The sequence below is a fragment of the Lepidochelys kempii genome, chromosome 7 (assembly GCF_965140285.1).
Source record: "Lepidochelys kempii isolate rLepKem1 chromosome 7, rLepKem1.hap1, whole genome shotgun sequence".
In the NCBI taxonomy this organism is placed as follows: Eukaryota; Metazoa; Chordata; order Testudines; family Cheloniidae; genus Lepidochelys; species Lepidochelys kempii.
In genome coordinates, this window is record NC_136386.1 from 72006476 (window position 1) to 72031637 (window position 25162).

Consider the following 25162-nt stretch of genomic DNA (forward strand, 5'->3'; position numbering starts at 1 on the left):
GAAGAAGTGAGCGGAATCAGCTTAAAATCTTACCACCTCCCAGATTCAAAAGGAGACATCCTACAGCTCAGCAGAGGAAGTCCAAAGTAAAGGGAAATAACCCCTTGGTACAGTATCCAAAATACTCAGATTCACTGGCTTTTATAATTGTCATAAGCCTGATGCAAAATCAGGCCTTTGCAAACTATGCTGGACATATTAGTTTCTAGTGCTGCCCAATGGGTTAAGGAAACATTCAAATTCTTAACTGGTGTAACACAGTACTTTCCATCAATAAAATATTAACATCTTAAGTCTACTACATCTTTCTTGCTTTAGGATGAGTTCCTTGACTCCCTTAATGGCCTGATTAATTTGTAAATTCATCTGGATTCACTGAATGATATGAAAAACATCTTCTGTGCACTTATCTCTTTAAAGTGACAACGTTGACTTGAAATCAAGTCCATTTTTACAAGAGAGCTAAATGTAATCTTGGCGATTCTACTTGTTAGAGTCTCCCCACAAATTTCTGTGGTTTCTCTCCCTCTCCCCTCCCCTGCATCCCTCCCACCATTTAAACAAATGAAAGAACTCTTTTTTTTCCCCCTTGCTGTTGTGTGAAAAACTCTCAAACAATGGGGGATATTGACTACACAAGGGGGAAAAGTGAAACTGGCTACAAGCAAAATAATATCAAGTGCAGAAAGAAAACACATTGAAAAAAATATTTGTTTTTCAACTAGCATCTTTCATTTACATAAATCTTACTAGTGTTACTTGTAACACCCTAAATAAAAATGTTCAAAAAAGTGACTTAAGTTGATTGTGTCCCTTTAAACATTCACAATGGCTGGTCTAAACATACCCAGCAGCAGTCTTTTAAAGTTCCCTTGCACCCAGAATTGAGTTAAGAGGGAGAAAACTAAAAGCCTCCCACAACCGCAGGAATGCAACCTAAATTTGCAAATGCCGCCTTTAATTTAGGCACGTGCAGGATTACGTGAGCCACATACTTGTCCCTGCACTTTGCAGCTGTAAATAACTGCATGTACACTAACACCTGCACACATATGTAAGTGCTTGAATTTACGCCTGCAAAACCTAATGAAGACAATGAGTTTTGAAACTGCAAATTTTAACACTCATGTAAGTCTAGGAGATAAAACTGAAAGGGTTAGACTTTACATGGCATGCATACTGGTGCTGTGCCAACAAAAGTGCAAGCGCAAATATATGTGCCTACACACAAATAAAAGCTAGGTAGAAAGCCAGCTAAAACTTTATCTCAGCAAGTGTAATGCAATAGATTAAGAGTTACCATGCTCTGACAAGATTGTTAGATTTTTAAAAAAACATATCCAATGTTCACTAGAACTCCTTACAGTTATTTGACTTCAAATGCAAGTTCTGACAGACAACAGGGGAATGATATAACCTGTATGTCTATGTTCTCAATAAATCTTGCATGCTAGGTTTGGCAAGGGGTGGCAAGAGCAGCCATGACTCTGGAAGCAGAATCTTTATAATCTTCTTTTAGAGAGGAGATAATATAGCAGGTTACAGAGTTAATGCGAAGGGTGGAAGGAAGATTAAGGCCATTTTCTGTTTTTTGAATTTAAGGGGCTGGTCCTGGGGAATGTAGTTCAAAAAAGCAACACTGCAGTCAAAAATGGCCCAAAATTTAGATTTGATTAAAAAAAAAACAAAAACGAACAAGTACAGAACTTAAGACAAAAAAAAAAATCATTTACGTGACATTTAAAAAAAATCCAGTAGAAATGTTTTGTCTGTTAAACATGATCTGTGATATTTACAATCCAAACACTGTAGCAATGAGTTTGTGTGCCAGAAGCTAAAAATTAAATTCATTAAACAAAAGCAAAAGTGACTAGGGCATTTTTCACTATCCAGACTAGGGGGACTGCAAAAAGTAAATACACAGCATAACCAGAGAAAAGAAAAAAGTAGATTTGCTAAATCTCAATTTTAATCATTCAAGTTGTTTATAGTAATTTAGAATATTTTCTTTTTTAATTATGATTTTAATCTGATCATGTCCCTTTCAACTTCACAAATGACACAAACAGATCAAATTACAGTATCTGAGGCATTGTTAGAATGGTTTTTACCTACAAGACACTGAAATACCCACAAGTTCTTAAAATTGCAAAGCAGCCCTTTAAAGAGTCAATTACTACCAGAAGAATAGATCTCAGCTAATTCCAGAAGCAAAGTGAAGACAACAGACCTCCAGGCAAGCAGTTTTGGCAATGACCAGGATAACAATCTTTGTTTCTTTTGACTGCTTTAGAGCTTGTACCCTAACGGCTAAGCACTATTTGTTTAGGGGTAAGATGCCCATCAAAGAATGTTGGTCAATATATAATATGCATCATCCTGCTTAAACATTTCTCATTTACTCAATAGCTTAATTATTTCAAATACAAGTGTACTTACTGTTTAAAAACCTCTCAAAATAAAAGTGTTAAAAAAACACAGATAATAAAGTTGATTGATTTTGTTTTTCTCTTAATAAACCACCATGGTTGCAAGTATGACCTCGTGGTTCTCAAAGCACTGTCCAATGGACAGGGCACTGGGACAGAGACCGGGGTTCTAATTCTAGCTCTATAAACATAGGCAAGTCACCCCATCTTTCCATGCCTCCCTTTTCTCTCCCACCTTTTGTCTCTTTTCCACTTACCTAATAAGGTCACCATAGCATGGATTGTCCCTTACTATACATTTTTACAGCACATAGTACATGGGACCTCAATCTCAGTTAGAGCTTCTAAGCGCTAGTGTAATACAATAATAGAGAAGCTGACACCAAAGTTCTCACATAACATGGTAGTTTCCCCTCTACCCAAACTGGCAGCTTAGCTGAAGTCACATTTTTCTGAACTGTGTTGCCACGCACAATTAAAAAAAAAAAAAAAAAAAAAAAGGCAATATTTGCAAGTATAACAGATGCCTATTGACCTATAAAATCCTCCTAAAGCTCCACTATCAGTAATCAGTGTACTGTAACAGGTGAATCTTATTTCCTTTTTTATTTTAACATCATTGTGCAGAACTTAACCTGTGTTGAGGACACAGTTAATATTAATTTAAACACCACATGTAGAAAAATTTTCAACTTTACATGGATTTCTAGCCGTGAAAATCCATCAAAGTCAATAGGACATGCAATGTTAAAATGCTGTGAAACACTTGAAAAAGTGTATTAATCATTATATAAAAATGTATGATTCCACATCATTTTGCAAACAAAGTAAGGCATATTCTCCGTCTTGATGATCTTAAAGTCTAAAGATCTTATCCTGCAAATCTTTAAGAGAACAGTCGTTAGCCCTTTTCTTATGCGAGTCACTCTCATGTGTGTACAGGATCAGATCTTAAGATAGACGAGACAGACTGGTTGCTGAAAAATTTACTCCAAGAAATCTTCACTCCCTAACACAATCAAAAAAATGGCTTCCAAATTACTACTGGCCAAAAAGGGAAAAGCCACATTATCAATTTACTATATTGAATGATGTTGTACATATTCCTTTTGATCAGCTGAACACCAACACACACAAAAAAATTTGTTAAATTAAATTTTGTTTTCAGCCTAATTAAGACAAGAAGAAGAGATGAGTAAGTTCCATAGCTACATGGGGCAGTCAGGCATAAAAAGAGTAAACAATTGCACTTTTCTTAAAAGAGATGCTAACAGCAGCCATAAACCCTGGCAATCTAGAGGAGAAAAAATTAAAACCCCTTAAATACTTTTAAAACTGCCCATGTAATTAATAACCAAAAATTGTCACCACCTCAGAAGTGTTGAATTACATATGTGAAAAAAGAAGGTGGTCTCAGGACTATATCCACTGAATTCATAAACCCCACCATCCTATAGAACACTTGTTGGTAACTTTGCTGGCAGTCTCCTCATAGGAACCAAAGCCAGAAAGGGCCTGGAAACTGAACTACCTCTCTTGGCCCTGGAGATGGGCCCTCCAGCTCAGAGGTAAGGTAAAACAGGGAAGCTTGCACAGTCTGTGTTGTACTTGTTCTGTGAAGAAACAGAAGCTTCAGTCACCACTGCTGTCACCTTTCACCAGAACTAAATTCACACACAGACGAACCAAAAGAAAAATCATAATTGCTAATTTTGGCCTCCCTTTTAATTTGTAAGCCTCATTTGACTCATTTCTAGATGATTTATCAGAGTAAAACCAAGTTCTAAATATGACACATTTATAAAAATGTGCCTAAACACAAACACACAATAGCAGGGTTTCACCAAACACTTGTTTGAACTATTACTTACAGAGCAAGACAGGAGAGTAATTTTCTGTAACTAAATAAGTTAAGATTCCAATCCATGCAAAAAATTAATGCATAAAAGCAAATATTTTAAGTGAATTAGCATCCCCATACAAACAAGCAAGTCTTAATAACTGACAGAAAACATCATAGAGTAAGAAAAAAAATTAGAGCTGTCAAGCGATTAAAAAATTAATCGCAATTAATTGCACTGTTAAGTAATAGAATACCATTTATTTAATTATTTTGGTGTTCTCTACATTTTCAAATATATTGATTTCAAATACAACACAGAAGTGTAAAGTGCTCACTTTATATTTATTGTTGATTACAAATATTTACACTGTAAAATATATATATATATATATATATATATATATAAAATTTATTTATTTCAGTTCACCTAATACAAGTACTATAGCGCAATCTCTTTACCATGAAAGTTGATCTTACAAACGTTGAATTGTGTACAAAAAAAATAACTACACTCAAAAATAAAACAATGTAAAATTTTAGAGCCTAGAAGTAGCATTGAGTGGACTTGTTGTTCAGCCAGTTGCTCAGACTAACAAGTTTGTTTACATTTGCAGGACATAATGCTGCACGCTTCTTATTTATGTCACCTGAAAACGAGAACAGGCATTTGCATGGCACTGTTTTAGCCATCGTTGCAAGATATTTAAGTGCAGATGTGCTAAAGATTCATATGTCCCTTCATGCTTCAACCATCATTCCAGAGGACATGCGTCCAAGCCGACAACGGGTTTTGCTTAATAACGATCCAAAGCAACACAGACCAATGAATGTTCATTTTCATCATCATGAGTCAGTTGCACTTTTACAATAAAGAGATTGCACTACGGTACTTGCATGAGGTAAATTGAAAAATACCATTTCTTTTGCCATTTTTACAGGGAAAATATTTGTAAACAAAAATTGTGTACAGTGCTCTCTTTAGATTTTGTATTCTGTGTTGTAACTGAAATCAATATATTTGAAGATGATGTAGAAAAACATCCAAAAATATTTAATAAATTTCAGTTGGTATTCTATTGTTTAACAGTGCGATTAAAACTGAGATTAATCAGGATTAAATTTTTTGAGTTAACAGCAATTAATCGACAGCCCTAAAAAAAAATATTTTTCATTAACAAAAATACAAAGTTTAGAGGTAACAATTAAGAAATAGCTAGCAGGTGTTTGGAATTTAGAAACATGTACAGAGTGAAATATTTTCCAAACTATAGAAACTTAAAGAAGGTAGTTTTACAAAACATTTAAGGCTGGAATTTCCAAATCCAGCATGGGGAACTAAGCACTCAGCTCCCTTAGGCAGCTATAAAATACCACACCATATATATGACTTAAGTATAGCAGAGAACATGTTGTGACTATTACAAATATTAGAAGCTTGAAATTTCTGTAAATCATAACTAATTTCCTTCAGTAGACTGATTAAATAATCATATTGCTACAAAAAAATTCTGAAAATCAAATGTCTACTTCTGTTAATATTTTCATAACCAAGACATCCCATATTCTTCAAACCAGTTCACCATACTTGGGCTTCTTATATTTTTATGTTGCTGCAATTTCATATCTTGCAATGATCAATATATAAGATAAGTTTCATTTTTTCAGTTAATAAAAGACAATTTACAAAACAGTCAAAGAGTGGAATCAATATTTATACTTTTTATCTTAACAGTAGAATTTTCAGTTAACATTTAGACTTACCTTATGCACACTTTTAGGGTTTTCAAGCCATGTGTAGTACATTTCCTCTACATAATTTGAATTACTTCCACTCAGGAATGGTTCTGTGGCTCCCGATGAAACATAACGTTGGCTCTGCAGAAATACCTTTCTGGCTACATCTTGCTTTACCAAAAATTGAATGCCATGAGGTTTCAAGGTAGCTACAAGAAACCTCAAATGACTCATGTTTGTTCATTAGGTAGAAGATCCAAGTCTATTAAAAAAGACAAAATAAACATAGTCGAAAGAATGCCCAACGCACTACAATATCTTACTATGAAATCTAGCCTTGTGCCATATATTTCCACGTTAACAAAGTTCAAGCTTAAATACAAAATATCTTCAAGACAGTGGAAAGCCCACTGATCAGTTATGAAGCCAATGCTCTAATATCCCTGCTGTCTACAGCTGTGAAGGTGTTTCTAAGGAGTTGCCCATTCCCATTTCCCACACCCAACAGTCTATCTCCCAAACAGCTGACAGAATCTGGAAATGACGACCCTGAGGGCTTCTATGGCTATAAACAGGGAATTGCTTGAGCTATGTGCCCCCAATGTCCTGGACGCATGAAGAAAAAGGAGGTTTACTCACACCCCTTGGTGATATTGGCAGCTGTTGCTGCTGTCTCTCCTTGAAGGATGATGTGGCATTTTTAAAGACCAAACCCCTTACAGATATCCTAGAGGGCTTCCGCCCACATCTTACGCCTGGGAGGGGAAGATGGAGCTGCTGGTCCCAGATTCATAGCTCCATGTGTTATGGAGGGAGTGCATGGAACATTAAGTGTTCATGTTGGCTTTAGGTTTAAGTAAGACAAGGTTACTGTAAGAAGTGGCTTGTGAATGACCACCTAGGTTATTCTTTTGAAGCAATTTATAATTTGTGTAAATGAGCACTCCTGAAAAGTGAAGGTGGTACACTGTTACACCCAACGACCACTTAGTTTCTTTGTTTGCTTGCTTTAACTGGACAAGTGAATTTCCTAGAATGTTGAACAAACAAACAAACAAAAATCACACACACACGCAAAGAGTTTCATCTTCATCTGAGAAATTCTGAGCATTAAAAACTTCCAGTGATGCCAATTGAGGATACACAGCTCTCACTCAGAATTACAGTTCTAAATGTAAACTACAGTTTGAAACCTATACAAGAATCCAACTATTAGACAAATCAAAATGCAGGAAGACCAAAAATAATGTTAGGGGAAGATGGTAATTTTGTTTTCACTTTAAAACACCTGAAAAACTAAAGCACAGATATTCAAAGTTAGCAGATGTCAGGGATGACATCTCGGAGTTATTGTGCATAGGTATTGCAAACACGATAATCAAAGCACAGTAATCGGCTACACTGATCCATTGAGACTGGTCTTCGCATGGATTATCTAGTTATGCTGCCAGTTTTAGCTGTGAATTTCCTTACTTGTGTTACTTGGGTCACTAACTAAACAATCACTAAAACAAAGCTTTTAAAGAAGCATATTAAAGTTTTAAATACACTTCTAAAAGATTCAAAAAGGTCACCAACTTAAAAATCACCTGTCTGATTTTTATTTTATTTTTTACCTACTATAATTATCAGCAACATTGATGATGACTACAACTGACATAGATTAGAGGAAAAATATTTTTCACTTTGTGCATCTGAAAACACTTTGTGTATATTCAGTTCAACTGCACATAAATAATCCCTGTAGAATCAGTTTTCCCTGTTATTTGTGCGAGTCCTTCATGCTGCAACAGGAGAGAGAAAGACACTAAAAAAAAAAAAACAAACACACACACAAATCAGGAAGAGGTGGCTGTAAAACTCCTAAATTGGAAGGGGAATGAAAAGGCAATTATTTCTAACCCATTCGAACAAAGGTAGGTTTGAGAATTGGCATGAAAATATTTCTGAAGACATCACAATCACCAACATCTGGAGAAAAGAAAAATATTCCCTCACATTCTCACAGGCAACTTCTACGCAGTCACTGCCCAAACTGGGGGCACTAAACTCATTTGAAAAGGGCATTTTAAATGTGCTCCTACTGTAGAACTGATCAATGAAATGGTTTTTAATTGTTCACTTTATTAATATAACTTCATAATCAAAGTTTTGTAAAATGAAACATTCATTCATAAAACTGGTTACCCCAATAACTGACTAATTGAGTTTCACTTTCAATCCAATTGCTGCTTAAATCGCTGAAACGTATACTGTATTTTCCACTGAATGCATCCGATGAAGTGAGCTGTAGCTCACGAAAGCTTATGGTCAAATAAATTTGTTAGTCTCTAAGGTGCCACAAGTCCTCCTTTTCTTTTTGAGGATACAGACTAACACGGCTGCTACTCTGAAACCTGTTTCAACATTGTAACTTCTGCTCACTGTTTGCCATTCCTTACACTTATCCATATTGTAACTCAAACTCCATTTTAACTTGTCCCAAACTCCATTTTAAAATGCTCACTTCATTTTGTAAAAGCTTGTTGCAACCTTCATTTTTGCAAAAACCCTGCTGTAATCTTACTAGTTTAGATATGTGAATGAGGTATGGGTGGATGATGGAATCAACCTCCAGCCCCAGCCTGTCCTGATGAAATAAAGTGTATACACCCAACGGCTGAAGATGCGGACAACAGCCCTGACAAAGCAAGAGGAGTCCACCCTCAAAAGAAAAGAACAAAAGTATAATAGAAGAAACATCAAAGCCAGGTCCTAGGCTGAAAGTCATGTCTGCAATTGACGGGTGATCCATCACACCAAACCCAGAGGCAGCGTGACACAGCAAGACCTATAGACTCTGGATTCAAATTAAAGCCTACAAAAAGGATGGGTGAGATGGAAGATTTTGAAGGGTAACATTCTGCTGCCAACATGAAAGGGAATTGGTGCATGGCCAACAGAGACCCAGCTCTTCCTTGTGCCCGGCTTTCCTGGCCAGTTAGCCGCCACAAGCTACGAACCCAAGCCTAGAACTCATGCTACATTCAGGACTGGTAAGTATACAGCAGCTGCAGAACGCGTGCGTGCGAGAAACTGAATGAAATGTTAGAGCTATAACTGACTGCCTACTATGATTCTTTTTGTATTCACAATAAATGTGACATTTTGTCTTATCCCCTTTAATAAGGTCCTGATGGTTTTTATTTTATTGGTATAACACTACTTCTTACCATAGACAGATTCAGCCCTGTGCACTCAGAAGGCAAGTGTTGACAGACATGTGAGGTAATGAAAGAACTATTCCTATGCACATCTGAAGCACGCACACAAACACCTGCTTTGTTCCTGCTCCAAGCATGCTCCACAACAGATCATCTCCTCATGCCTAAAAGAGATCCAATGAAAATGATAGGCATGAAAATCCTCCCCTCATTTTTCTCAAACCTTCTCCTGATTCCAGATGTCTCTCCCTCTGCTGCAAGCAGCCCCAAAGATGTTATCCTAAGTCACAAAGGTCAAGTAACTTACTCTTAAGGAGATGCATGCTTTTAGCCCAATTGCTATTAAATATTTAAAAAATCTTTTGCATTTTGGTAATACTGGAGAGCTAACACAAGTACCCACTGTGATAACCCTTGGGGCAAAATTAATGCCTTCACCTCAGACCAGAAAAAGTACAGAAGGTGCAGCTCCTAGAAAAAGTGTGTGGGTGTTTTGTTTTGGGGGTTTTTTTGGAGGGCGGGGGAGGGTGCAGGAGAAGGGGAAAGGAAATCATTCATGAACATAGTGCAAGAAAAATATAAAGATGCTAAAATCTCCACAGCAAAAAACAGGACAACTATTACATTAAAAAATGGCAAAATATGTAAAACAAGATTATTATGAACATAGGAATATGGAAAATAAGGCTAGCAAATGAGAAAGCAACCATCATCCAGCCTGATCTCCTAAATCCTTCAACCAGTACAAAACACATTAACCAGCAAAGCAGAGGAAATAACTTTGTGTAATTAGAAAAGGTTCTCTACGGTAAGCAGGAAGAATCCCCTGACGGAATCACCAGCATGCAAGGTGGTTTAGCAAAAGCTACACCAACTAATCTCACTGACGTTCAAGCAGCAGCACTTCTAGGACCATTAAAAAGGATAGCCTCGTAATTGCTGTGAAATCCCTTATGATGTACAAAGCACCAGGCTCAGATGGGCTTGGGTCAGACTTCAATAACAACATTTTCCTCTAACATATATGCAATCCACTGTAGGGAGTACTCACACCGCCACACGTCAACTTTCTCCAGCTTAGATTCAAAGATCATAAAGCCTGAAGGAATATAACGGGGTCGCACCCACCCCTCACAAGCACCCCTTCTGGTTGGGTGTGTCTGAAGTCTTTAAACAGTCCTGGCCCTGGTATCAGGCCATACCCTCAGGGCTTCCTCCCTGGAGGCAATGGTTTTGCCCTTTCTGAGCCCTTCTCTCAGGGAATAACTACCTCCCCAGAGGAGCAGGCCCTCCTACTACTCCTGGTCACAACTCAGGGACCCTTTAAGTAGCAGCCGCCATGTGCCACATCCCTTTTAACTAACTACATTTCCCTAGGCCACTTCTCAGCGGCCCTTAGCTTTGTCGAGTCCCAGGAGCCAGCCAGGAACACCTTACTTGCCCCCCAGTCCCTGCCAGCAACTATCTATCTTAGCACGTGCAGCTCCTGCAGACAGTCAGGAGGTCCTTACTTGCTTCCCTGGTTCCCATCCAGCCTTTCAGCTCCTGCAGCCAACCAGGAGCACCTCTTCCTCCCTCCTCCATTCCCTCCTAGCACTGAGCTGCCCATGGTGCTGCAGTTCCCTTTCACCAGCCAGGAACACCATTTGCACTACTCTGGCTCTAGCAAGGAACTGACTCTGGTCTGCACTGCAGCTCCTTTTATGCTAGCCTGCAATCTTCTAATTGGCTAGCCCCTTGCAACCTCCTGAATAGTCTTTCTAAGCCACTTAGAATCATAGAATATCAGGGTTGGAAGGGACCTCAGGAGGTCATCTAGTCCAACCCCCTGCTCAAAGCAGGACCAATGTCCAATTTTTGCCCCAGATCCCTAAATGGCCCCCTCAGGGATTGAACTCACATTTTGAAGACTTTGCTTCACTGCTCCTGTCCTGGGACAGGTGTAGCGGGGGCCTCTGGGCCTAGTCCACCCCATCACAAGGGACCATTGTGATTCTCTAGTCCGACGTTCTGCACAACATGGTCTAATTCAAACAAATTAATACAATGGAGTCCAATGGCCTATCTCTCTTTTTAAAAACATCCAATCTTGTGATGGAGAATTCACCACAGCCCTTGGTAAACTGTTCTAATGGATAATTACCCTCACTGTTAAAAATGTTTTTTTCAGTCTGAATTTGTCTAGTTTCAACTTCCAGCTATTGGATCTTGTTAAACCTTTCCCTGCAAGATCGAAGATCCTCTATTATCAAATTTCTATTCTCCACCTAGGTAGGTATACACTGATCAAATCACCTCTTCAATTTCCTTTTTCGTTAACTAAACAGAGGAAGCTCCTTCAGTATATCACTATAAGGCATGTTTTTCCAGTCCTTTAATCATTCTCATGGCTCTTCTCTCCAATTTGTCAACATCCTTCTTGAATTGGGGGCATGAGAACAGGACACAATATTCCAGCAGCAGTTGCACCAGTTCCAAATGCTGAGGTAATACAACCTCCCTATTCCTATTTAATACTCCCCTGTTTCTATATCACATTAGCCTCTTTGGCCACAGCATCACAATGGGAACTCACATTCAGCTGATTAGCCACCATGACCCCCAAGTCTTTTTCAAAGTCATTGCTTCCCAGGTCAGAGTACGTATGGCCCGTATTCTTTATTCCTAGATGTATGACTTTTCCTTTTACCATACTCAAACACATATTGTTTGCTTGCACCCAGCTTATCAAGCAATCCAGATGGCTCTGTATCAGTGACCTGCCTTCTTCATTACTTACCACTCCCCCAATCTGTGTTTCATCTGCAAACTCTATCAGTCATTATTTTGTGAGTTCTTTCAGATCATTAATAAAAATGATAAATAGCATACAGCCAAGAACTGACCCCTGAGGGACACCCCTAGAAACACACCAGCTTTGATTATGAAGATTCCCTGCCTACACTTAATTTTGAGAGCTATCAGCCAGTTTTTAATTATTTAAAACATCCTTTTTCTCTAAAACCAGAACAGAAATATATATTAGAACACTTTTGCCTTCTACATTATTACTGAAAATTTCATTTCTATCTAGTAATGAACCAATACCATTGTTAGGGTTCCCTTTATTCCTAATATACTTACACTCCTCCTTATTGTCCTTAACTCTGCTAGCCATTGATTTCTCCATATGTCCTTTTGCTTGCTTTACTGGTTTTCTACAATTCCTAGCTTCTAATTTATATTCAGTGCTATCAACTTTCCCTTTATTCCACTGATGTCACTTCATCCCAAAGCAGGCTGATTTCTTTTAAAACCAGTATAGTCTCTCTCTCAGTTATGGATTTTTGAGCATTTAGTAAAATATGCTTAAACAGTTCTCAGTTATCACTCATTTCTCTGTTGACAACTATCAAAAGAAAGGAAAGCCCTGCATCATTGTTAGATACAGGCTACAAAATCCCCTTATCAGGCAAACATATATTAAAGAAAGACATAGGGCAATTTAGTCCGGTGTGCATTCCACACCATCATTTTTCCTTTCATTGTTACAGATCTTACAGTTCTGTGGATACTGCACCTCACACACGGAGGGCAGCAGGCAACTGTGATATACATTCTCTCTGGATCAAGAACTGTGATACACGGTTTCTCCACTGTCTCCACATTAAAGAATAAGCCTGAGTGTAAAGAATACTCCTGGGGGAATTCGGCGCCCAATAATTACAAATTCTGAACACAATAATTTAAAATTCTGCATATTTTATTTGTCAAAACAACACAATATAAACACGCCAGTTTCAATTATTTTGGTAATTTATTTCAAAATACCTGTCAGCAAGTATGTCCGTAACAAAACGGACAACAAAAAAGGTTCAGGAAATATTTTTTGAAAAAGATTTCTTACTAGGCATGTTAACACAGAACTTTGAGTAATAATTCACTTAAACTACAATACAGAAACTTATTTCCCACATGACTCAGAAGCAGTGCAAAGGCTTGGGGGAGACAAGGGTAATGGAAGAACTGAGGGAGAGGGAAGTAATTGCTGGGAAGGAGCCTGGGAGCAAACCTGGGGGATTGCTGGTTGTGGGTGGGAAAAGTATGGAACAGGTTGTTTGTTTGTTTGTTTTGGGGGGGGGGAGAGAAGAGGGATTATTAGGGAATTGGGGAGCCTCTCCCATGCAGACCCTGGTTGACCCCTAGCCTCTCCCATTCAGTCAGGCACATCTGACTCTATCCCCATGCACCCCTTTCCCCCCCCCACGTGTCCTTGCACCCCCACTCATGCACCCCATCCTCCTGTCCCTGCACCCCCACTCCCAGTCAGCACCCATCCCAGTCTTTCTCTCCCACTAGCCCTTCTGAACCCCAGTCTATGTGACCCACCCCAACAGCCCTATGCTGACTGTCTCCACCATATCCCATGCCTCCTCCCCTGGCTCTGCAGGCAGGGTGATGTGAAGAACGCAGCCTGTCCACCTCCCTATTGGCTGCTCTGACCAGTGAGCTGCCTTCCCTGTGTTCTGGCACCAAAGCAGCCACTGGTGAGCAAAAGGAGTAATTGCAGTGCCTCTCCACCAGAATGCATTTTCTGCAGAGAAAAAAACATCTGTGGGGGACATGAATTCTGTGTGTGCACAGAGTTCCCTCTGGAGCAAAAGTAGTATCTGTTTCAGCCTGCTAGGGGCACACAGAAGGATATCCTTGTGGCCATACTGGAAACGAACAACAAGATATGCAGTTGCCAAATACTCTCACCTGCACTACTCGTTTCAGCTAGGAAGAATATAATGCAAAGCATGCACCAATCTAACCATATGGAAGATCAATAAGGAGAAAAGGAGGACATGCTTACAGAAGTACAAGATGAAATGAATGGAGTCCTCCTCAGTAAGATCAACATGCCAACAACGACTGAAAATAATTGGGAATACTGTCTGGTGGACTAAGCACGGGGCTGGAAGCCAGGAACTTCTGCATTTTAACCTTGATTTTGCTTTTGGCTGGCCTTGCCCAAACCATTTAACCTGTTTCGGTTTCCTCCCCTTTAAAATAGATAACTAGTAATTATTTCACAAGGTTATGGCAAAGATGAGTTAGTGTTTGAACAGTGCTTTCAGATGTAGGGCAACGCAAAAAATCTTATTACTAAGAAGGTACACTACTCCCTCCAAAGTAAATGCTGAAGCTAGTTTCCTATTTAAGCCTATTTTTAATGACTACTCAAAGAGTATTACTAGTAGTATTACTACTAAAAAGGAGTATCATCATCACTAAAAGGCCTACTATGTAGTCCCTCCTCTGTCATGAGACACAAACATGCCCTGTCACTCTGAATCTCAAGGACAGAAAAACTATTCTAATAATGGATCAGAAGTCAGGAAAGACTATATCCAGGATGCTGAGTCACCATGCAAAGACTCTGAGGTCAGAGTACACCAGGTTCCCAATATGAAACATGAATATAAAAACAGCAACTTGACTTTGTGAAATTACAGCCATCTTGAAAATACAATCCTTACCCCTATGTACTTTGCCACTGTTCACAGTGACCACTAAGCTAATATGATCATCTTAAAAGGAACTGATAAGCTAGTTTACGAGATACTAGTCCTACAATATGTAGTGCATGTGCTATGGTATCTATGCCTAGAGCCCTCAGCATTCATTGACATCAATGAGGGTTTCATATTCCCAGTGTATCATGTCAATTCTTTCATAACATTACTAGATACAGCCTTTCCTATTCCTCCACACAGCTAGAACTCTCATTCGGGCTCTCATCTCAGTTACTGCAACATCCTTCTCTCTGACCTTGACAAATACAATCTTGGTCCACTCATATCCATTCAGAATGCTCTTGCTAAAATTGTTGTCCTAGCCCATTACTTTGACTTCGTCACCCCTCTCTCTGCATTCCTCCACTGGTTCTCCCCCTCTCTGTTGCATGAAACAATCTGCTTGTCTTCACTCTCATGGTATGCTCACACTGCAACTGGGAAGTGTGATTCCCAGCACAGGTAGACAAACTCATGCTGGCTCTGCTTAATATAGCTCAGTTTAGCTGCCCAAGTCCAAGCCCACCTGACCCCCTGGGTCCAAGTTTGAGAGGCTAGTCTGAGCCACTGCCAGTGTTGCAACATCCACACTGCTACTTTAGCATGCTAACTCAAGCTGACCCAGTATGTCTGTCCACCCATCCTGGGAATCACACCTCCTAGCTGCAGTGTAGACATCCGCTTAAGGCCCTTCACAGTCTACCCCCACATTACCTATCATCTCTAATTCACTATCGAGATGTTAACTCTGATATGCCCATAATGCCAACCTCCATCACCAGCTTGTTATATCTTCAAACAAACATCTTCATATCTTCTCCCGTGATGCCCCTCAGACTTGGGAGGAGCTTGCCAAAAACATCATCCTTCATATCCTTCCTTAAAATTCCTTTTCCATGATGCCTACATAAAAATTAACAGTTATGGCCCTGGTAGGCTGAGATGACTAGCTATCAAACTGACTAACGCAGCCTCATTGTTTCCTTGTGCTCCCATCTGTTATTATATACTTTTATTGTAAGCTCTTTGAGGCAGGAACTGTCTTTTTGTTTTGTGTTTGTACAGTGCCTAGCAAAACAGACTCCTAGTCATACTAGAGCGCTCAGGTGCTATGGTAATACCAATAATTAATAAATATTTTTGGAAACAGATGATAGTCATACAAAAATCCAAAGCCATTTGGGATCACATTGGCAGAGTTAAGAATATATTTTTAGACCTCTAAGTAGTATTTTTAGTACATAGTTTATTTAATATAATGGCATTAAAAGCAATGATGTGCATAGCATATCATCTGCCACAGCATAATGTAAAAGTCCTCTATTTCTCATGTCAATGTGTTATCAAGGAAAGAACGGATACGTCACAATGAGGCGTATGACTTCACAGCAGGAACAAGAAAGCCAAGAGGTAAGTGGGTACAAATCCTTGCTTATACATCACTTTGCTCATTGGTATGCATGCATAAATAAAGGCATGAAAAAATACAGGGATACAAAGCATGCACACTGAATTAGTCCTTAAAGGGTCACTATCAACTTAAAAACCATACCTATATATTGGAAGATATTTCACCTACCTATGCTACAAGTATTGGTAATATTGTTATAGCAAAGAGCCGAGAGCAACTGCAAAAGAAAAACATTTTAAAAATAAGGAAGTGATGGTAAAAGCACAAAACTTGACCGGGGTATTCATGGCAGATGTAACACCAAAAGCTACTTTTACCTCATTTTTAAAAAATATGGACTAGATCTCAAGTTGATTGTATCCCTTAAATATTCCAGCAGAGAAAAAAGAGAAGCAAGGTGTCTACAAGTGACTTCAGCCATCTTCCACTTGTTCTGCTTAAATTTCAAAAGAGGGTCAGTGTCCCATTTTAAGAGATAATCCAATTAACAACTACATAATCCACAAACTCAAAGACAAATTAGTTGTCCTCCAGGACGGTATAAAGATTATTGCGGAGGCAAAAATGTTACTAGACATATTATCCCTGACTAACAAAAAAGTGATACCTCATTTTACACAGATATGAAACAGAAGTGGACAAAGCCATCTCTGATGTAACTCCAAAGTCAACAGGTTTACATTAAGGATTAATTTTGCTCAATAAATCTAATGTCCTCCTGGTTCCTCCTTGCTCTTGCTGCTCTCCAGCACAGACAACAGCTGTCAGCATCAACACTTAGCAAATCAGAGACCACAAGTGTGATCACAGAGCATTCTGGCCTACTCAGCCCTGAGCCCATCATTCAAAAACCAGCACAAAGGGCAACAGACAGAATCAAGAAGCAGTTAGGATTATTCCATTTCACAATGCCTCCTAAATCAACCTTGAAATGAAAACAGTGATTGGCAAGGGAGCATGCTGAGTTAGGAGCAACCAAAAGGAAAATATTAATTAAATCTCTACCAGGGATTGAAAAATGAGAAGGGAGTACTGAACTGGAAGGAAAAGCAAACTTGATATTTATTAAACAAAATAAACCACTCCAGCATTAAAATAGTGGAGGAAGACAGACAGCATTAGGGGATTTAAGTCTGAAAGCCTACATGTCTGTACTGTAATACAGCTCAAGATAAACTAGTTTTCAACCCTTGCAGGAGAAACTAGCTTTTGACATTGACAAGATTGTCAATTACCACAGCCCTGTGTCTAATCTTCCTTTTAGAGGAAGCAGAGGTGGAAGGGAAAGGTTGTGGCACAGTAGGTCTGGTATCAATGGTAATCTTCTGATATACTGATTGTTTTAATTGCTCATTAGACTTAAGGATGGCATAGACTGTACTGACCTCATTCTCCTCCTAAAACACCAGGTGTATTTTGTGGTTCTTTTAGATCTCTGTGGTATAAAGTCTCCATGAAGAACATTAACAGTCTGGCCCAAGCTTCAGAAAAACATCTGTCCCTTAGCATGGTTAATTTTCAAAATGCATTCCATGCAACTCCCTCTTAAGAGTTTCCTCAACAGCATAATTCTCTATAACATATGGTTGGTGCAGAAGAATGGATAAAGGTAGAAAAAACCCCATAGAAGCTGGTGCCTTATAGATATTTGAACTGAATAAGAGAGGTATGAATAAGAAGCCTTCGATCACAGAAGCAGATAGGAGAATAGGGAAGGGAAGGAGGATTGCTTCAGAAAAATGCTCAGACATCACTGCAAAACTAAATCCTTATTTTTTCCTGCAGAGAGGAACTGTACTAAATGTAGAAATATCCATTTCCCTTAATGGTTTGGGTTGCGTTTTTTAGGGGAGGGGGTAGCCAAACAATTTATTCACACACAATAAATACTTGAAGTCCTCTATATGCAAGCAAAACCCAATTAACACATAGTGGGAAAAAATAAGTCAGGAAATGAAAATACTACCCTATCTTTTACAAACAAACAAAGCCAAGTTGGTATGTTTTAGTGGACAATAAAGTTGGTAGCATCACAATAATTACTACTATCACCAGTTTCCTGGAGTAGTTAGGACAAGTACTTGAAAGAAAGGAGAACGAAAGTCACTTTTGTTCTTCAAAGGCTTGTCTACACTACCACCTAAGTCAATGTAACTTATGTCATTCAGGGGTGTGAAAAAACCATCCCCTTGAGCGATGTAAGTTACATCGACTTAAAGTGCTGTCTACACCATACTATACCAGCGGAAGACGCTCTCCCACCGACTTCTACCTCTCATTGAGGTGTTGACAAGAGAGCACTCTCCCGACAATATAAGCGTGTCTTCACCAGACACACTACATTGGCGCAGCTGCATCAATGTAGTGCGGTAGTGAAGACAAGCCCTCTATCTCCTGTGTGAAATGTAAATGCATTAACCTACCATGACCACTGAACACAACCATGTCATCAGTCTATTATTCACCTTGCCCAAGATGGGATAATTATAGCTAATCAGATTGTCAAAACATTCATAGTGATGTATGAAATTTTAGCATAATAATAAAGGCTAAACAGACTTCTCTAATTGTTTCAGCTCTGCAGGCCTCTCACTTAAAGACCCTCACTTTGGAAAGCTAGTAATCAAGTTAGGATCAGCATTTCCATTCTCTTTTGCTTTTCAGTACAACTCTTGGATGAATAAGAGAAGGGGAGAACTGTATATTGAAGACTTTCCTTTACAGATTCAGGATTAAATGAATCCTAAGGGCACAATTAAAAACATATTTCCATTCCAAGTGCCAGACTGTAAATACCTAGCTCTTATATAGAGCTTTTCATCAGTAGATCTCAAAGCACTTTAAAAAAGAGGTAAGCATCATTATTCCCATGTTGCAGATGAGAAAGCAAGCACAGGAAGGTGAAGTCACTTCCTGAAGATCAGCCAGCGGGTCACACTGAGAATAGAATCCAGGTCTTCTGAGACCCAAATCTGTACTCTATCAACGATGCCATACTACCTCCCATAGAAGTAGATAGTATTATGTAATTACATACGGTATTCTAATCATGAACTTTAGAGAAAAACTTGAATGACCATTTAAGTCTCCATCTCTTTGCAAACTAAAGTGATAGACAACACTATTAGATTGTCTTTTTCAATTTATTTACTCTTTTTCATATTTGTGCTGCTGCAACCCATAGGGAGGTCACACAATGCAATGCAGAGTAATCAAGGATTACTTGAATACACAGTAGTAGCCAAATTACATTAGTCCAAAACATACGTACTGCCTAAAGCAGAGGTGACCCTATTAATTTGGATTACGTACCTGGCTAGACTACAGCAACTCAAGTCCATCATCATAAAACACCCAGCTTAGCCACCATGGTCCAGAAGCAGCCTACTGTAGGCAGTCTGCTCTGCTTGGTACACAGCAACATTAACAAACAGGCACTTATCCCTAAAATGCCGCCCCACGCCCCAAAGAGCCTTTGCTGGCCAAGGAATTCTGAAGAGGATTTTTATTCTTCATCCAGCCTTTTCCCACCCGCAGGGCAAACCGAGAGGCCCCACCTGTGCCCAGAGTGACCCATACCCGAGGTGCCCAGGCCTTGACCATTAAAATCAATAGCCTGCTTTACAAAGGTATTTTGCACCTCCTCCTCCTCCAGCCAGGGGGAGTTACCTGCCTCTTCTCTAACGTGCAATGCCCAGCTGATCCCCGCCAGCCCCCTCTCCCCACACCAGGCCGCCTGCCCCATCTGGGGGCACAGCCTTGACAGACGCCCCTTGGGCCCAGGGCACGGTCTCCCCGCGGGCCGCTCCGGCAGCCGGGCGGGTGACAGACCTGTGCGAGGGGTGGGGAGGCTCCGGCAGGTCCTGGAGGCGGCGCGGCGCGGCGCAGCCCCCCGAGTTGCCGGGCCGCTACTGAGGAAGAACGGCCCCGACCGCCGCAGCGCCAGCACGGGGGGGGGTGGAGGGACGGGGGGGGGTCTCCCATCTGCGGGGCGGGCGAGGAGGGGACAATTACCTGTGTCACGTGGGAGAAGGATGGCCGCGCGCTCGGAATCTATACTCGGCGTCCGCTGGGCGCGGTGAGGTCATCAAACGATGGGTGGGAGGGGCCGCGTGGGCAGCGAGCGAGCGAGCACTGGGCGCTGTCCGCAGGGCGGTGCTGCAGAGGCAAGAGAAGGCGGGAGAGCTGGGAGCGCCCACCTGCCCTCCGCCCCACGGGACGCTGGGGGACCCCGCCCCCGCCAGCCGCCCCAGGGGTCCCCGCCCCCGCCAGCCGCCCCACGGGACCCCGCCCCCGCCAGCCGCTCGCCCCATCGGACTCCTGCCCCCGGCCAGCAGTCTCCCCCTCCGCCCCACGGGACGGCACACTCCCCCCGCAAACTGCGTCCGCCCCAGGCACTCAGGAGCATCTCGGGTGTCCCTTGTTTTTGCATCTCAGAGATGGCAACCCTCCTCTGCCTTGTGGGGCCCTCTCCAACTCATGTCCCCTCTGGCCCAGGGGACCCCTCTTTCCCTCCCCTGCTTCTCTCTTCTCTCAGCTGTTCCCACCTGTGGTCCCCTTCCCCTCACCGCCCTCCCTCTCCCCCCGCACCGCTCACCTCACTGTCCTCAAGCTACTCGCCCTGTCTCTGCCTCCTCCACCTAATGGCGGTGTCTTCACCTCCTTCTCCTTCTCCCTCAACGGCCCACTGGCTTAGACGCTGCTGTAACCCCACATCAGTCTCAGCACTTGTGAGAAACCCTGTTTTTCTTGGGATGGGCTCTCACTCTTACTTCCTGTTCTCCAGCTGAGGGGTTTCAGGGTTTGCCATCCCCTCTTCACCACAACAGCCATGGCAGAACTCTGCTCCACAACCAGTGGGGGAGACGTCACAAACACTAGGGTGTTGTTTCCTAACATCCATCAAACTAGTAATAATATTACAGAACCTTGTCAAGCCCTTCTCATCAAAGGATGCCACAAAGGTTTAAGCCTTACCATGCCTCCCTGAAGAGAGGTAAGTACCCATATCACTGATAATCAACCATGCCAGTTCTTCACCATTTGCTTCTATGTTTCATCCCCTATCCTTTGTCCATCTATGGCTTTAGATTGCAAGACCTTCAAGACAGGGACTGTCTCTTTTCTGTGTTTGTACTGCGCCCAGCACAATGGGGTCCTAATGGGGCACTACAGCAATATATGTACTTGCTACTGCTAATGAGATAACTGACCTGAGGCACAAAAGGCTTGGTTGTGTCAGTGTGTAGTTCTGATCACACCAGTGTAATTTTATTGAAGTCAGTGGCCCACATTCTCTGATTCTCTTCAGAGCAAGGTGACCCAACAAGGGAGTCAGTTGTGCACTTTGATTTTCAGGCTAGCTCTACACGAGCACAGTTTATAGCAGTCATGAGGCTATGCCAGCTACTGACAGCTCTCAAAGTGTCATCCACTAGTTCAGGATTACCAGAATATTGCTTGCTTTAGTCACATCCCCTCTTCTCTCCTGTCTTGCACCTATGCTGGGGATTGTATGTGAGGTGATGTAAGAGCAAACTTACTCTACATTGGTTGGGGACTCCCCTACAGTGGAAAAGTCCTTAGCTCTGAACATCCAGCAGTTTCTTTGGCCCCTTTACTCCCCACCAGCAGAACAAAGAGGCAGGAGCAAGCCAGAGAAGTTGTCTCAATATGATTGATTCTAATCTCCTCCAATTGTAAATCAAGACTATCTCCCTTGTAGTTAATGGCATTAAGCGACTGTAAAAAACACTGTAAGAAAGATCAGGATCAGGCCCACAGACTTCAGTAGAGCTAATCAAGATTTAGAGTGGGGCGATCAAGAGCAGCATCCATTCCAGTAAGATTAATTGCCCCAGGTCAAACAGCAAATCAGTTTCAGAGCTGGGAGTAGAATTCAGATGTCTAACCACCGGTCCTGTATTCCTATATTTAATGTGTCTAGTTGAAAACTTTATAAGGCAGTGTTGCTTATGTATCACACTCTGCTGTCACTACCTGTTACAGTCACGTAAAGGACAACATAATAGTATTATACGTGAACAAGCAAGGAAAACCAGGAGCACAGTCCTCATGAAGAATTCCCAGACTCAGTTGGATAGAACAAAACAAAATCAATACATGCAGCTCAAATCAAAGGGTCTTTAATAGAAGAGATGACTTTTATGAAGAGACAAAAATTAGAGAGAAAGTAGTTTCAACCTGGAGGTTTTCAGGTGGTTAGCAAGGAAGATGGGATTACTAAAGATGAACCTGTTTGCATCTACATAGAACAACGAGGTCATAAAGTACTTCTTGAGGCAGCAAAATCCTAGGGATACAAGGACTGTTATAACCATGAAGTTGCCACTATATGCCTTCTTAACAACACTAGTTAGCTTCAAAACTCATGGCAAGAGCCAAATATTTAATTTGGTCTTAGTCCTCATTCAAAACACAGAACACTGTTAAACTAACAGATGGCATAGAAGGGTCCTTTGATCCTTACCCAGCAATATTTCATTAAAGATAGACTACAAGTGTATGTGCGACTAATGAGTAGATAAGAAATATGGCAGGAAAATTGGAGGAAAGGAGGAAGATTTAAAATGCAAGGTCTTTACTGGAATAGTGGGAATGAATTACCAAAAGCTACATATAAGATATAATATGTTTTGAGGACATTTATGCTTTTCTATCCAATATTGGTATGAAATGAGACAGTTCTAGACCTTGACAAAATGATTGGAAACATGTCTAAGCCCTTATAATTATATGATTAGCCCTGTTTTATGTGCCTGAATATACAGTACAGGATAGTATGGCAACAAGATTTTGATTTTTCCTCCTGCTGTCATTATTATTTGAGGAATATATTCCAGGCTTCTTCTTTACTGGATTTCTTCGAGCTACAAATATTTATGTACTTTGCTTGATTATATGTAAAGTTGTATATTTGTTATTTCAACTGTCCTTGATAAAACTACAGAATAACATGCAACCAAGGTCAATCATCTATAGAGCCAACTAAAATTGTTACCTCAGCTTACAGTTGACACCATGGCATAAATATCCACATGCTTCATAATTTTCTGGGCAAATTGAGGTAGGATGCAATAATGGAAGAAATTGTACCTGGATAAGAAGGGAAGGAGGATGGTGAGGGAGTCATAATTTATTCTACACAAAGAGTGTGTTACAAAAAATGATTTAATCAGGGTCAACTTGACTTCAGTAATAAGCAAAATCTCAGACAGGAAGGAGCACTGGCAGGTTTTACATGAGCCTCTACTGTAATGTATTTTAAATTACCCCAGAATCAGATTAGACCCTTGGTTATTACAGCAATTGATAGTTCACTCTAATTTTGCTGATTAGAATACAGGAACATATTTTTTCATTGAGATAAAAAATTTCTTGGTCCTCAGAATCAGCTAAATTAGATACATTAGAAATCTTCATTACTATCTTACTAGTTCTACCAACTGCGTGAATATTTTTCAAGCAATTGTCATATTTTGAATAATTATTAGTATTGTCAATTTAAGTTAAAATGCTCTTGTGAAATGATCTTTAGAGCTGGGGTAGAGTTCCCAGGGGTGAAGCACAAAGAGCAGTTCATGAAGTGATGCACTTAGTGATGTTCTGCCACACAGATCTGGGAGGGAGGTGGACCGGCCAAACTGGTTAGTGGATCCTGTTGTCATTGCAAAACAAAAAGTTTGCTGAACCAGTTACATGAAAACAGCCATATGATAGTCTAGTCTGCTGGCAATGAATGAAACACTGTTAGCTGCCATAGTTACTAACCAAGTTTTAATCTTATTGCAAGCAGGCACAAACCTTGTTTAGCGGCAATCATGTTACACTGATTATAAACTCAATTAAAAGATATAGTGTCATCAAAGCCTTACAGAACTCCCATTGACTTCACGTGAAAGCAGGTATACCTAATAAACATTTAGACACTTTAGTGATGAGCATGGTATATACGCTAGGATAAACATACCATCCTCATCATTTTATAGACTTTAAGGTCAGAAGGGACCATTATGATAATCTAGTCTGACCTGCACAACGCAGGCCACAGAATCTCACCCACCCACTCCTGCAATAAACCTCTCACCTATGTCTGAGCTACTGAAGTCCTCAAATCATGGTTTAAAGACTTCAGGGTGCAGAGAATCCTCCAGCAAGTGACCCATGCCCCACGCTGCAGGGGAAGGCAAAAAACCCCCAGGGCCTCTGCTAATCTACCCTGGAGGAAAATTCCTTCCCGACCCCAAATATGGCGATCAGCTGAACCCTGAGCATGTGGGCAAGACTCACCAGCCAGATACCTAGGAAAGAATTCTCTGTAGTAACTCAGATCCTACCCCATCTAAAATCCCATCACAGGCCTTTGGATCTATTTACCACTAATAGTCCAAGATCAATTAATTGCCAAAATCATGTTATCCCATCATACCATCTCCTCCATAAACTTATCAAGCTTAATCTTGAAGCTAGATAGGTCTTTTGCCCCCACTGCTTCCCTTGGAAGGCTGTTCCAGAACTTCACTCCTCTGATGCTTGGAAACCTTCATCTAATTTCAAGCCTGAACTTCCTGATGACCAGTTTATATCCATTTGTTCTTGTGTCCACATTGGTACTGAGCTTAAGTAATTCCTCTCCCTCCCTGGTATTTATCCCTCTGATATATTTATAGAGAGCAATCATATCTCCCCTCAGTCTTCTTTTGGTTAGGCTAAACAAGCCAAGCTCCTTGAGTCTCCTTTCATAAGACAAGTTTTCCATTCTTCGGATCATCCTAGTAGCTCTTCTCTGTACCTGTTCCAGTTTGAATTCATCCTTCTTAAACATGGGAGACCAGAACTGCACGCAGTATTCCAGATGAGGTCTCACCAGTGCCTTGTATAACGGTACTTACACCTCCTTATCTTTACTGGAAATACCTCGCCTGATGCATCCCAAGACCGCATTAGCTTTTTTCACAGCCATATCACATTGGCGGCTCATA

The 25162-nt window shown here is 40.6% G+C and overlaps 1 protein-coding gene and 1 long non-coding RNA gene across 4 annotated transcripts in view; one reads left to right on the forward strand and one right to left on the reverse strand.

Moving 5' to 3' along the window:
• The window catches only part of OGDHL (oxoglutarate dehydrogenase L), a 109578-nt gene extending 89308 nt beyond the window's left edge, over positions 1-20270 (reverse strand). For 2 of the 3 annotated variants that reach the window (XM_073353299.2, XM_073353297.2), the window contains exons 1-2: positions 19992-20117; positions 6034-6268 (exon numbers count right to left, since the gene is read on the reverse strand). In XM_073353299.2, the coding sequence (XP_073209400.1) occupies positions 6034-6240 (207 nt within the window). In that variant the 5' untranslated portion in view covers positions 6241-6268; positions 19992-20117. Of the gene's footprint in view, positions 1-6033; positions 6269-19991; positions 20118-20174 lie in introns of those variants that run through there. The other variant, XM_073353298.1, reaches the window with a different exon arrangement.
• The window catches only part of LOC144930744 (uncharacterized), a 44952-nt gene continuing 40057 nt past the window's right edge, over positions 20268-25162 (forward strand). The window contains exon 1 of the long non-coding RNA XR_013636071.1: positions 20268-21156. This is a non-coding gene — a long non-coding RNA (uncharacterized LOC144930744). The remainder of the gene's footprint in view (positions 21157-25162) is intronic.